This window comes from Adiantum capillus-veneris, chromosome 4 (genome assembly GCF_014529385.1).
Source record: "Adiantum capillus-veneris isolate H3 chromosome 4, ASM1452938v2, whole genome shotgun sequence".
Lineage (NCBI taxonomy): Eukaryota > Viridiplantae > Streptophyta > Polypodiopsida > Polypodiales > Pteridaceae > Adiantum > Adiantum capillus-veneris.
In genome coordinates, this window is record NC_140934.1 from 92,231,319 (window position 1) to 92,246,126 (window position 14,808).

At 42.6% G+C, this 14,808-nt stretch overlaps 1 protein-coding gene across 2 annotated transcripts in view; it reads right to left on the minus strand.

Moving 5' to 3' along the window:
- Positions 1 to 597: 597 nt before the first annotated feature.
- LOC147459596 (uncharacterized) overlaps positions 598 to 14,808 on the minus strand; it is a 55,832-nt gene continuing 41,621 nt past the window's right edge. For both annotated transcript variants that reach the window (XM_086510823.1, XM_086510822.1), the window contains exons 6-14: positions 2,391 to 2,461; positions 2,194 to 2,295; positions 2,026 to 2,115; positions 1,799 to 1,873; positions 1,690 to 1,722; positions 1,518 to 1,598; positions 1,364 to 1,426; positions 1,143 to 1,288; positions 598 to 1,056 (exon numbers count right to left, since the gene is read on the minus strand). In XM_086510823.1, the coding sequence (XP_086366949.1) occupies positions 1,035 to 1,056; positions 1,143 to 1,288; positions 1,364 to 1,426; positions 1,518 to 1,598; positions 1,690 to 1,722; positions 1,799 to 1,873; positions 2,026 to 2,115; positions 2,194 to 2,295; positions 2,391 to 2,461 (683 nt within the window). In that variant the 3' untranslated portion in view covers positions 598 to 1,034. The remainder of the gene's footprint in view (positions 1,057 to 1,142; positions 1,289 to 1,363; positions 1,427 to 1,517; positions 1,599 to 1,689; positions 1,723 to 1,798; positions 1,874 to 2,025; positions 2,116 to 2,193; positions 2,296 to 2,390; positions 2,462 to 14,808) is intronic.

The following is a 14,808-nucleotide window of genomic DNA, read 5'->3' on the forward strand; positions in this document are numbered from 1 at the left end:
ATAAGATTGCTAAAAACAACACACTTCCGTCCCACAAGTATTAGCATTTTTTGCTTTCAGAAATAAAAACTAATGACGCCAAAGCGACCCCATAGACTCAAGTACAATGGTCGTGGCACACCCAAGTACACCGTCATTCTTTTCCTCCACTCCAATGTGCCACAAAAAAGGCTAGTCAACCATGCCTCTTACAGGCCGAGAAAGCTAATGGGTATTGACTTATACCTGATGTTAATGCCATTGTAGATTGCTGCTTGCTGTCCCAAAATAAGATTCATGATCCAACCATTTAAGTCCTGAGACCATCTCTAGAGTCGGCGAATATTAGTGAAAGCTTTGAATAATAGAATATATTTGCCAAGGAGAAAAAGGAATGAAGGGACTCATCCTAAGAAAGAATGTCCAAAATCAAATATGAGATCATTGAGATGTACTCAAATTGTTCTTGGATAGCACATGATCAAAAAAATCAAACTCCAAAGTGACCTCTAAAGAGCATCAGAACCTTTCATTCCAAAATTTTCACACTTAGAAGTAAGGCAAATACTGCACAGATGTCTTCAACTTACTATCATTGTCTGAGCAAAGAACAGCCGATTACGAGTCAACAAAACTGTTTCCCAATATCACAGCTGAATTAGTTTCTACACTTACAACCTTGTATATAGAACCAGCAAGTTTCTTCATGAAAAGTTGGCTACCTGGTTTATTGGAACATTTTTGAAGTGCCACTAGGTATACAGGCCTCAAAAGCAACCAAAAAGAAGCAAAAAAAATCAATGAAAGAGCAGCATGTAAAATGCCCACAGCTTGGCCACCTTCACAAGAGCTCTTCAATAGAATTTAACTTACATGGAACACTACAGGGTATGTTAACTATACAATCACCGCATAACCCAGACATTGGGCAACTTGCAGCAAGCCCCATGTCAAAGGTGTTAATATATAGCTCTTAATACACTCGTCGCTGAAGGCTTGTCCTCTCTCCTCATGAACGATGAGACTAGCTGCCCAACAATGGACCTTGACTAAATCTATGTTTTAGAATTCGGCGGCCTGTAAAAATTTTAAGATCAGTTTCAAACATACACAGTTCTCAAACTTGAAGAAAAACCAACACACAAGTCTTTCTCGAATAATACCTTGGGAGACCTGTTGAAGTATTTGTAAAGGTTCTCTGCAGACTTGGACTCGGAGCTAAACTACTCGCACCTTCATCCTGCCCTTGACTCGTAAGATCGGTGTTCATTTCTAGGGACTGCAATGCATGGGATATGGAATGCAACTCCTGCAGGTGGCAAAAAAAATGTCATATAATCATGCTTTTGAGCACAACGTTCATTTTCTCAACTAAACTAACTACCTTCAGTCCTGTACTTCCAAATGTAGATGCAGAGCGCTCAAGACGAGGTCTGCGAAAACCGCCCTAAACAGAAACCCCACCAGACAAGAGTAAGCAAGCAGCATAATCCAAACAAACATGAGCTAAGTAGCTCAACAAGTTTGCCTCCTAATACCTGCAAGGTGGGATTTTGTTGAGGAGCTTGCATTCCCTCCACAAAGTTACATAAATATATTACACCAGTATTGGCGATGTCCTGTTTTGTATCCAAAGTCATAAGCACAGTAATCCTTTGTAATATCTTATTCATACGCACAGACCTTGGATATAAACATTTCACACATTACCTGCTTGTTTTCAATACTATCAATCTTAACACCCTGTCAAAGAAACAATGTCAACGTAAAAGACTGGAACGTGGTTAAGGCTATGGCTGATGCAAAGAAAAACCCTTACCAGAGTCTGAACAATCCGTTGTACTGTCTCAATCTCAAGGCCATATCTTGCAATATCCCCTCGTAGGTTACCCACCTGCACAATAGAAAAACAGTGTCAATGTGCATGCAAACGTAGGTAATCATTACTTTGCAAAAATTAAACCTAGGCAACAAAACCCTGTTTCGCTTTAATGTTATAGCCAAACCAGCAAAGAAGGCGACTCGCACACCAGTTTTGTTGCATACCTCGTCTTTCAAGTCTATTTGAAGTTCCTTATTTTCATCCAAATTGCTAGAAAGCTTGTCAATTCTAGTGTTCAAATGCCTTTTGCTTGCCTATACCAAAAAAATATATAATCTCGCAAAACCATATTTGGGGAGAGTGCAATGTAGTAACTCAAATTCATCACTTACAGAAAGTGCACTTGTGACTTGTTCTAGCTGTTTTGAAACAGTTGATATTGCTTCTGACATGCTATGCCTTGTTACATACATAAGATCTGAGAAAGATAAGCCCTGAAAAAAGAAAAATCCTTCCACTATGTGTGATTAGGGGGCTCAAAAAGCATTTTTATCAATAGATCGGGACCAAAAGTAATATAGATGCTCACCCGCCAACGCATATAGCCATACCCTGCAGCACTAACAACCAATGCCGGGACCCCAACACAGACGACAAGACCTGCCCATTTCCAGAATACAATTGATTTGTTATCTCTGTCCCACGTCCACTTTTGCTGAATAATGACGAGACTTCGGCCAGTCAAAGCAGAAATATGCATATCAGGTGTGATCAAGGAAACAGTTTCCTGTTACTCAAGCTTTCAATATGCAAGCAGCTTCTCTCCAATGTCTCAATGCTTGCATTACCAAACCCGATTGCAGTACTAAACGATTCGCCCAAGACAACATAAGTTTAGATCCCTTCCCTTAATCTAGTTTGAAGGTTAAGTCTGAGCTTCGAAGGTTTTAAAAAAGTGAAATGCAAATCTATCTTATACTGTAGACTTATTCTTGCATCACTACAATAGAAAACCTCAAAACCACATCAACAGGATGATTTATGCAAACTGTTTGCGAAACATGAGTGCAAAATCACAACTATATCTACAAAATGTCATGTCATTTCATACCATTTGGGACAAATCAAGCCTATATATCAAGTGGCTACTCTTGCAGTAAGAGGCCAAAATATAAGAGCCAACACAGTACTATTCTCACAGCCAACAAGCCCTGCCTCAGGCCAACGTTTTCCATGACAGTCCCCATCTTTTAAATTGGTGGTGGATCTCTTTTTGCAATGGTCACAAAAAAATCTCCCCCACGAGCTGTAGTTTAGAATGTCACATCGCCAGCAAGGGTGCTTGTCAAGTCCCTAGGGCACACCTAAGAAGGCTCGATTTCTTTCTGAGCCCCTTGATGATAGCTGGAATGCTGCTCTCTGCAGCATTCATTACAGCCCACGTCCTGGCTGCTACTAAACATCTTCCTGCCCGGCTTTGGTCTGCAATTTAGCAGCCTCTACAGGGCAATCATTGCGCCACAGGTGCAGCAGCATCCTTCTCCTTGTACTGGACACTATGGGCAGGCCCATCTGGGCATCCAAGGGCTGCCTCCCGGTCATTTCCTCGGAACCAGCCTGAAGATATATACCAATTTCCCTCAGGTCGGTTACCTGCAGTCCATACCTCTCTTTTGTGGGCCTGTGGAATCTTCTTGGACTGCTATGTGGCAAAACATTCTAGGCGGTTTAAACCGCAGCGGGAGGCAGCCACCCTATTTGGGCATTTGCCATAAGTGCCACATGGCACCCATGCATATTCACTGGGCAACTGCTGCCTAGGCCGGCCCCTCTCCCACATGCTGATAGGCTGATAGCCAATAGGCCCCAGTATTTCCAACTGGCACTTCTCTATTAGAGAAATTACAAGCGGAGGTCTCTTGGGCTGCTACACTGACTCCTCACAGATGGGCTGCTACACTGAACCCTCATAGATGTTTTGATGCACCAAATTCATCTTTCCAACAATCAATATCACCCCTGCCGCTAAATAGAGATAAAATGTTGCAGACATTCCATCGCATACAATTTGAAAGAGTACATATCACTAGTCCAACCACTTCAATCACACATTCTGGAATTCCAGCCATAACATCACATATCATGGTGATCTATGTGCATATCATGTAACAATCACCAAACATAGTACCCTCAGCACATTGGAACCCCCAAAATGTCGAGTAAAATGGTTGACTCTATCTCTCTGTTGTTGATCTAAGACAAAGGAGTGGAATTGCTCCTCTCCTGTGGAGCACACACCGCACAAGACTCAAACCAGAAAAATCAACATGCACTTTTGGAATGGTCGCAGCCAAACCAAAAGTCACAGGGTAAAGCTCTAACAACCAAGGACTATCTGCCAAGTCATCCTCCTATGTCCACTTAACATCAAGAGAGGGTAGTTCCTGAACTTGCCCAAAGTATTTTCAAGCCAACTTACCCTTCACTTTCCTTTCCTTGTGCGCTAGAATTTGCTCAGGTATAAGAATCTCATATGTTTCTTCTACCTCAAGTTGCTCCTTTGGCTTTCTCCTATAAGCGGGACATAACATACTTCGCCCTTAAGAACCATTGATGTCCTCATCAATGAAGTGGGAACGCTAAGCTTTCAAAGCTCTGACATTTTCCCAAGTACCAACCTTTTCGAATTGACCCTTACATTTGATTAAATACTCATCAAAATCACTTTGGCATCAATGACAGGTATGATAATCTAAAACAACCGCTGCTTCTCGAGGAATATACTCAGTTTGGATATCTTCCCAAATATTTTCCTCGATTGGCACAATTGTGTCACCTTCACCTAGTTTTTCTTTAAGGCAATTGACATGCAACACTGGATGTACGCTAACATCCGAAGCAAGAGCCAATTTATAGGCAACTGAGCCAATTTTCTTTGTGATCAAGAATGGACCACAAAATCTAGTTGAAAGCTTATAATGCTTTCTGATTCACATGGTCTCAGCATCCTTGGGTATCTTCAGATAGACCCATTGTCCCACATTTGAGTCCTTGGAGATCTCCTCTGATTAGCATAAGTAGTAACTCGATGATGAGCTATCATTATACTATCCTTAGCCAATTTGAGCATTTCTTGCATATCATACAAGAAATCACGAGCTTTGCGATCTTTGACGTTCTCTAAGCCAATAGCAATAGGGGATTTAGATTGAAATCCATACACAAGCATGAACGGGTTAAATCCAGCAACAAAATGCTTGCTACTATTGTAGGCAAACTCTAATTGTGGAAGGTAACTTTCCCAATCACATTGCCCATGAGAGACATAAGCTCTCATCATGGCTTTCAATGTTTGATTCATCCTTTCAGTTTGTCCATCAGACTTGGGATGATCAGAGGATGACATACTCAACTTCGTCCGAAGACGAGCAAAAACATCTCGCCAAAATCTCGCTCTAAACTTCGTATCCCGATCACTAACTTCGGGCAAACCATAAAATTGATCAACAAATAAAACCGCCAGCTCATGGCTTTTTATTGTCGACTTCGTTGGTATAATAAACTTTGCCATTTTTGTGAGTCGATCAACCACAACCCAAATGGCATCATTGCCACGACTAGTATTTGGCAAACCAACAATCAAATCCATAGAAATACTGTGCCACGTCTCATCTCTCCAGCACGACTCACTTGGGTCTCCGGATCGCCCAAGCCTGTTGTCGGGGGATATGTGTTCGAAACGTGAGCCGGGCAAGCGCCGGGCCTTTGGCTATGGGAGGTGTGAGAGAGAGCAAGAAAAACAAATGCATATGGCTTTGGCAATCCTGGTAGTCTTCAATTAATCAATTCAAACTCTAAGTACAATGAAATTGGTAGCCAAGGCGGGTTGTTAGCAGCACCAACACTTGGATCAATTAGTAAATAGGAGTTAGCTCCCTTTACAGATTAACCGGGCCGTTTACGACAACGGGGCTTAAGACGATGATTAATTAACCTTCAGATTGATGACGATGATGGAAACTTTCACCTGCCACTTTACCTGCTTTATCTACATTCAAGATTCTGCAAACTTCATGTAAGTTCACTGTGTCGATCATCATGCTTCAATTATTGCCAAATATTCTGCAGCTTCCTGCTCTATTTGCTTTGCATTGTCTTCATTGCCGCACACAAGCTTTCACTTCGTCCTCTAAGCGACTTGCCTTCAAGCTCTATATGCTGGTGATTCCTCTTACTGAGCCCGAGAGAGAGAGAGAGAGAGAGAGAGAGAGAGAGAGAGAGAGAGAGAGAGCATGTATCTTGCTTCAAACCCTCCCTTGCCGGCTTCTTCGTAACCCTCCTTGCTCTTCTCGTAACCCTTTTGCTTTCTTCTCCTCGATTGCTCCTCGTCTCCCTTACATGCTCCTCTCTTGATTACGGCCGAGAGAAGGAGAGAGAAAGCCTGATTTTCCGAGAGCATCCGTTCTTGCTGAAACCGGCCTATACAACGTAGAGGGCGGTACTATTTGAATTACCTGTTAACTTTACACAGAGAACTGAGAAGGGAAGAGAACACAGTTGCGTCCAGCAACTAGAATGTCACTGCGCACACGAGACCGACACCTTGTAGGCCCCAAGACTGGCGCCCCTTTCGGTATTTCTTTATTCAAATTTAGGTAGACGATCCGACCACTTAGCACAAGCTTTCACAAAGCTGTCCAAACCTGGCGAGGACTGAAAACGCAGGTTTTCGACCTGATTTTGGCAACATAACGGCGCAAAAACCCCTGTAGGTCAAAAGCACTTGTCTAGGACGGATTCCCTCGCTATCTGGAAGCTTTCTGGTGAGCTGTCGCAGAAATTCAGCGGGCTGTAATTCCCTGTTTTTCACTGTTGGGTACCCAAAAGCCTGTGCACGCATCTCAAGGCTCTCATGAGACTCCCCCGGGGTTCCCTTGCAGTTTAGGTGCGAAACCCTAAACCTGCAGAAAAACACAGCAGGCTGTAATTCGCTGTTTCGGATCGTTTTTAGTGGAGCGAACACGCATACGCGTGTCCCAAGGGCTCCAGCACACAATGGGACAATTCCCCTGTGAATTGGACGAGTTTTCACGCGAGAAAACTCTCCGAACTCGCAATCTTTCGCGATGGAACTGTGTGTACCTGTGGGGGATTAGCAATTAGCTAATCCGGTTCCTGTTCAGAAGGCTCTTGCCTTGGCAAACGCGCATAAACCCCCAGAACTGTACATGTTCATCTGAGTAGCCCAACTAGTGGGGCATTACCATATGTGCCAAAGAGGAGAGAGAGATGCACGAGAGCAAATCATCGCGCTACATGAGACAGAGGAGAAGGCAAGCTTTCCATTAAAGCTGTAGACCTGCACCCACTACTCACACACACATTGTAGGTCACTAGTGTAAAATTCAGCCTCCTCTCTCAAATTGGGCGCCCCCTCTTCATGCTGGAAGTGGCAAAACTGCCTGGAGCCGCCATGTGTCCAATTTGCCGCTTTTGAATTAATTCTCTACTTCCCACTGACTTATAAAGTTATAAGTGACTTTCCGAGTGGCCCAGACTTCATTTGGCACACACAGGCTTCCATACTCATCAGAATTCAGTGCTAACTGGCCCGACCAATCCCAGACTCACCGACCCAGACTCCCGTTGTGAGAAACCTATTCGGCCGCAGCCGTTTCACACTAGCCATGCAATGTCCACTTGCACCTTTTCAAGGGTTCCGGGGAAAACAAGGAAAAATTAAAATAAATAAAAATATCTAGTACTTATTTACGGAAGGCAACAAGAAAAATACACCTCCTGGTGACACTTGCCCATTCTCGTTGTTTTCCTTTGTTGCTTCACGGTCGAGAGGGAGAGAGAGCCTTTGGCCTTGTGTCGAAGGACGAGAAAGAACGCGGGAGAGAGCCCTCCTTTGCTTCCTCTTCCTCACTTCGCTACCTCCTTTTCTTTGCTTCCTTACGTCCAAGCTATCCCTCCTTGCCAAATCCCCCTTGCTTCCCTTCTCTTTCTCTTCTTTCTTTTTCTTCTTCTTCCTTTCTTTCCTTCTCTTCTTCTTCTTTTTTGTTTTCTTCTTCTTCCTTTCTTTCCTCCTTCTCTTCTTCTTTTTCTTTTTCTTCTTCTTCCTTTCTTTCCTTCTACTCTTCCTCTTTCTTTCCTTCTTTTTCTTTTTCTTCACAGCTCACCCCTTCCTCTTCCTTTCTTCTTCCCTAACCTTGCATGCCTTTCCTTTCTTCTTGCTCATTAAAAAAACCTTATTAAAGCTTTCTTTTGAAGAACGCCGTCGTTGCCCACTCTCTTTTCTTTTTCCCCCCCTCCACACTAAAAAAACCCCTTTTGACTTGGGCGACATTCCCACCTTCTTGGGCGGCCACTAATCCTATCCCCCTTACGTGGCCTTATTCTCTTGCTTTGGGCGGCAGGCCCTTGTAGTGGCACCACATTTAACATGCATATCTAGCAAGGAACCGCCAAGCTCAACATCTTCCTCCAGCATCCCCTATCGAGCCTGGCATATCCCACAATCAATACGCTCCATGAGACGACATTTCGGACAAAGACCTCATCAAAAACATCGTTCTTTCGTATGAGCACCATATTTGGAACACCTATCGGCTCAGGAATTGCCCATTACGGCATTTAGCAAGCACACCGGCCAAAGAATTGCTCAACGTGGCTTTCAACTTTCAGCAGCACTTGACTGACAATATCATCCGGATTCCAAAATTCATCCTCCTCAGTTGTACCAACAGCTGACACCGGCCTTAAGCCATATTATCTCATGAACCCGGACTCGGTCTGACGAGCCGTTAATTCATTTAGACTTCTCAAACTGCATAGAACGCATACCAACCATGCTGAGGCTGTAAAATTTCCAGATGGCATACCCACCAAGCGGACCGGACTGGTACGAAACCGGCCCCCGGTGAATCTTTAACGTCTAATATCTTGGCAACCGGAACCCTGATCACTAATCTGAAAAGACCGACGCGCTCCACAAAGTGAGCACTTCAAGCCCATGCATTCCCCTTAGCTGCAGTTGCTTAAACTTCAACCTGCCATAACTTTTGCACAGTAGCTCCAATCGACGAGCCGTAAAGACAGGCCGGCAAAGCACTTCAAGCACTACAGTTCTAGATCATAATCTCCCATTTGTGCTCACTTCAAGCATACTCCTTTTTAGCATCATTAAGGCATCTGTTGGCCCTTTAAAGCCGCATCTGGCATACATTAATCGTAAACTAGCTTGTTAGCAAGCGCTGAACACTGTCCATTAATCAACGTAAGCTTCAAATAAGCTTGATGTACATTTTTCTGGCATCTTTCTTAGCATGGGAGCGGAGCTGCACGACACTATATATGAGTCGCGCCTACTTTGACCTACTTCGTCGACCTCGGTCCATATCTTGCCAAAATAGCTATCGAAACAAGATAGCCCTCACACACACACACACACACACACACACACACAGATGAAATGAAATGATATGTTAACGTCTTCAAAAGGCCAAAATGACCTATGAGACCAAGTTGTTAAACATGGTGAATCTAATACCATGTCCGGAATCAAAAAGAATTGAAACAAAAATACAACTACTACAAGCTGGGACTGTATCGATGTGCCAGCTATTACAAAAGGTGCCCAGTACAATGTGTAGTACAATGAGAGAAGAGGGGGGGGGGGGGGGGGGGAGGGAGGAAGATATGGTAGAGATCCATCCTCATCTGCACTCGAGACGTCGAGAAAGTATGGCTCGAATCCTCTGTTGTAGTCTCGATCGATATTGTGTTGCTGCTCTCCTCCATCGCGGTCGTCTAGATCTCCCTAGCTCCAATGCTCGGTCTATGAGAATGCCAGTAGTGGTAGTATGAGTGCGGGCAGAGCTCTGCAATGGTGGTTGCTCCTCTGGGTGTCCAATATCTAGTTTAAAGAAATCTGTAATCTGTCTATGGGACTCTCTCTCTCCAGCTCTCTCCAGTAAAGTGTCTCTATGCCTGTGTAACTCAAGTAGATACAATCCAAGACATCTCTGATCCTCGTAACTCATGACCCTAGATAGAGGCCTATGGGATCCATGACCCTAGAGAGAGAGATCCATTGAGATTTCAGCCAAAGACAAGGCATTAACCTCACAAATCCGACTGAGTGTGTCAGCAACTTGATTATTGGATCCTTTCTTGTAGTGAATCTCAAAGTCAAACTCTTCCATAAGTTCAATCCATCTAGCCTTTCGACCTTTGAGATCACCCTGATCACAGACATAGCGCAAAGAGTGATGGTCTGTCCATGCAATAAAGGTAGAGCCATACAAATAATGCCGCCACTTCCTCAAAAGTGCGGACCGCGACATAAGCTCTTTTTCATACGTTGGATAACGCATGTCAATGTCTTACTTTCAAACACAACAAGACGTCCATCCTGATACAATGCTACACCAAGCGCATAATCAATAGCATCGGTTTCAACTACAAATGGCTTCTTAGGATCCACAATATGCAATATTCGTGCAGTAGCCACCAAGTGCTTTAATGTCTTAAAGTTCTCGTCGAAACGCTCATTCCCAACAACAAGAGATTACCTTTACGGTGAGGCCTTGAAATCTTCAGTCCTTCCACCCCTCCTTTCAAAGTTGCGTAAATGGAGCAACAACTTTAGAGCAATTTTTTTTTTAATAAATTTGCGAAAAAATCCTGTAAAGCTTAGAAAGGACTTTACTTAGCGTACATTCTTCAAAATGGGCCAATTTCGCACTTTATCCAGTTTCGAATTACATTGCGAGTAATAATATGACCCAAATATAGAAGTTTTTCTTGAAGAATTCGCACTTAGAGGCTTTGGCATAAAGCTTCTCATTTCTCAATACTTCGAGAACGACGCATATATGTGCAAGATGTTTGGATAGACTTCCTCTGTAAACCAAGATGTCATAGAGAAATACAACAACGAAGTTGCGAAGAAACGGTCTCAATAGATTGTTTATCATTAGTTGAAACGTAGCAGAAGCAATTGGTCAAACCGAAAAATAAGACCAAAAATTAAGTCACCATAGCATGTATAAAAACCCGTTTTAGAAACATCTTCTAGTTTGATTCGTACCTAATGATACCATTGTCGCAGGTTTGTCTTCGTAAAGTATACGCTCCATGGAGTCTATCTATCAGATCATCCATATGTGGGAGTGGATACTTATTCTTAACAGAGAGCTTATTTAACCCTTTGTAATCCACACAAAAATGCATAGTGTTATCGTTCTTTCGAGGAAGTAACGCAAGCACTCCCCACGGCGATTTTCTTGACCGAACGACCTCTTCGGTTTTACTAAACCGATAAGGTTGCTTCAAAAAAGGCTCACTACGAGCACCACTTCAATAGCATGATCTAGATCATCGGACTCGTTAGAAATATTTTTACGAAATTCAGTGATTTACACTGATAAAAGTCTACATTAGAAACTTTGTATCCTTAAACATTTCAAAGCAGTGACAATTGGTATTGCAAAACCATTATTTACAGAAATCTGATTACAAAGCAAAACAGACACATGAGGCATGTCCTTTTTAACAAAAACAAGAACAATCTATATAAAATGTATCCTGTTTATCAAAAAACCATGGAATCCCTAAAATAACATCTGCTCTATCTAGACCCATGATGTGGAAATCCAGGTTTTCTTTGTAATCAGCTAGCTCGAGCGCCAAGCTAGGAACCATCAATTCAATACATCCAAATCTTCACCTTGAGCCATCTTCACACGATACTTGTGGTCATTGTCTCGCGTTTGCAGGTAAAATTTCTGTAACAATTTTGCATCCACAAAATTATGCAAGCTTCCATTAGCAAGGAGTACTATCACATCGTGACCATTAATCTTCTCGCGGAAATGGAGAAGATCATGCTTCTCAAAACACTTTGGTGCTAAAAGTACAATTAGTGCATGAACTATGCGCTAAATGATGGATTTCGACTTAAATAACATCAGAATTACCTGAGATCTCGTGAATATGAGCCAAAGGGCGTCCTTGCGATTTCTTTGATTTCTTCTTGAGACAGTCTTTAATTTGGTGGCCCATCTTGCCACAATCAAAACAAGCTCCCTTCTTCATTGCATCACCAATAATGGCATTCCTAGCTTTTTTCTTCTCTTGGGCACCACGCGAGATGGTGTTGAGAGAAGGTCTTGACGGCGAATTGGACCTTTGTTAGAATGGGGACCGCTTCCTTGAAGTACCCTCACCGGATTGGTGACCAAAGTTTCTTTTCTTTTGTAGTTCATTCCATTCATCAAATAAAATGTTCTTGCCTTTACCACAGCACCCTTACAATCAGTCGGGGCTTTATCCAAGGCCCAATGATGATCTTCATGCAAACCCAGCAAATACATATGCACAGCATGCGTAGACTCCACCTTGCAGAAGGTAAGTGCCTCCTTGAAAGTCGTAGTATACTTGGAAAAGGACGAAGTTTTCATCAAAAGACACTGTAGCTTAGCATAGGCTTTCAAAGGACCCATTTTTACAAAAGAAATCAGCCCACGCCGTAGGCTTCTCCATCATATCACGTAAATTCTTTCTTCCCTTGAGAAGTTGGTAGTTTTGTACAAAATTGTTGCAGTGGGCCACCCTACGAACGCCAAAAGCAACGATTTGCGTCTGCTTTGCTGAAGATTGGTGTCGTTCCCAAAAACACGCACAGTCATCGACTAAGCCGTATTTTCGAGAGCGACTACACAAGCATTAAACCCTTGTATGGCTCCTTCGAGAGAGCACACACAAATATATACCTAGATGAATCCAGGATAAGCCCAGACTCACCCTTAAAGGAAAGCGCAAGGTATAGACCCATGGTAGTCACCCACAAGAATTTATAACCCTCAGCTCCATCATGCAAAGTATCAACTAAATACCACGACATCCCCACTAATGTCGTCAGTGCCTAATAGTGGATGTAGAACTAGGTACTAACATATGCTCCCAAACACAACACCCACCACACACACGCACACATGAGCATACATCAACACAAAGTTCAGCGTACTAAGTTTCTATCACGACTCCGGAGATCAAGGGCAGACTCAGCCATAATGAAGCCTAGCACTAAAAGAAGCATTAAATCGTAAAAATTAGCACAAAAATGAGGTAGTTGATAGGGCATACGCACAAATGTTTGTTTAAACATTTGGAGCATTTATATGTTGATTGACTCTAGAAAGTACTCGTAATCCATGTATAAAGAGCACACACAAATGTTTGTTTAAACATTTGGAGCATTTATATGTTGATTGACTCTAGAAAGTACTCGGAATACATGTATAAAGAGCATACGTGAATGAAATTTCAGTGTTACATGACGTGTCTTCACATTGTGGACCTGAGCTGGAGGAATCCATGATGAAACTCGGTGGAAAACTCCAGTTTCCACGCAAAGACAGGGCCTTTTCATACTTTTCCTTCGCAAAAAGTAGATTTTTGGGAGGCTCCCCCAAAGGCTTACCATAAAGAATCTCAAAAGGTGCTTTCCTTGTAGACAAATGTACGGTACTGTTATATGCGTACTAGACAAGGGGCAAATACTTCTCCTAGTCAGGTTGTCTTTCTAACACATAAGATTTCAGCATATCCAATATTGTGGTATTAGCGATCTCACTCTGCCCATCCATTTGAGGATGATATGCAGAAGAAAAATTTAACTTCGTGCCAAGGTAATCAAACAAGGCACGCCAAAAGTTTCTTGTATGCAAGGATCTCGATCACTCACAATAGACTTGGGCATCCCATGATGCTTAAAGATCTGTGCTAGAAAAATCCTAGCCATACGATCCGCTTTGATTGTTTTCTTAACTAGAATAAAATGAGCTTGCTTGCTAAATTTGTCCGCGATGGTCCAGATCGCATCATTTCCAATCTGAGTCTTTGGGAGATCCATAATAAAATCCATGGCAATACTAGGGTTGATCAGCCACAGGCAAAGGTTGGAGTAACTCAAGCGTCTTATGCCGATCGTACTTTATCTTTTGGCAAATCAAACATTCCCTAACATATTGATCAATGTCTGCTTTAAGGCTTGGCCAAAAGAAATACCTTTCCAATGCTAAAGTCGTAGGGAGAATTCCCCGATGACCTGTATAAGGTGAAGCAGGTACTTCTTCTATGATTTTCTTACTTAATGGTTCTGCCATGCAAATTGCTTGGTGGTGATAGAGGTAACCATCCCGAATAGAATAGGGATATTCATTTTCTCCGTTCTGTAGCTTGCTCCAAATGAAGGAGAAGTCTGAGTCGTTTGGATACAACTCTGGAAATGATTCCAATTCTTGATGATACATAGAAGTAATTGCATTCACCCTAACTCTGGAAATGATTCCAATTCTTGATGATACACAGAAGTAATTGCAATCACCCTAAGCCGTCTAGACAATGCATCTGCAACCAAATTCTTACTCCCAGTCGTATGAAGGATCTGGAAGTGAAACATGGACAAAAAGTTGACCCATCTCATCTACTTCTCAGATAGTTTCCGTTGCATGAGAAAATACCGTAGACTCTGGTGATCGGTTTTGATCACAAAATCCGCTCCTAGAAGATAATGCTTCCAAGTAGACAAGGCGTGAATCACAGCAATAAATTCCTTCTTGTAGATCGAGGCATGCAATTCTGCATCCTTAAGCCGTCTACTTTCATAAGCCACTGCATGGGCTTCTTGGTTAAGCAATGCACCCATGCAATTACCTGAAGCATCGTAGTGAACCTCAAAATGGTTTCCTCAAGTTGGCACTATCAAAATAGGTCCATGGCTTAATAGATACTTTAGCCTATCAAAGGCACTTTGTTGTCTTGATCCCCATTTGAAAGGAATCATCTTCCTTGTTTTTGTTTTTTTTTGAAAAAAGTCAGGGCTGTATATTACTGAGTACAATATAATCCCTAGCGGATGCCAAAATAGCCTATCACGTGGGGTGTACAAGCTGTATGTAAGGGTGAGAGCCACTATAGTGACAACTCGACTAGAA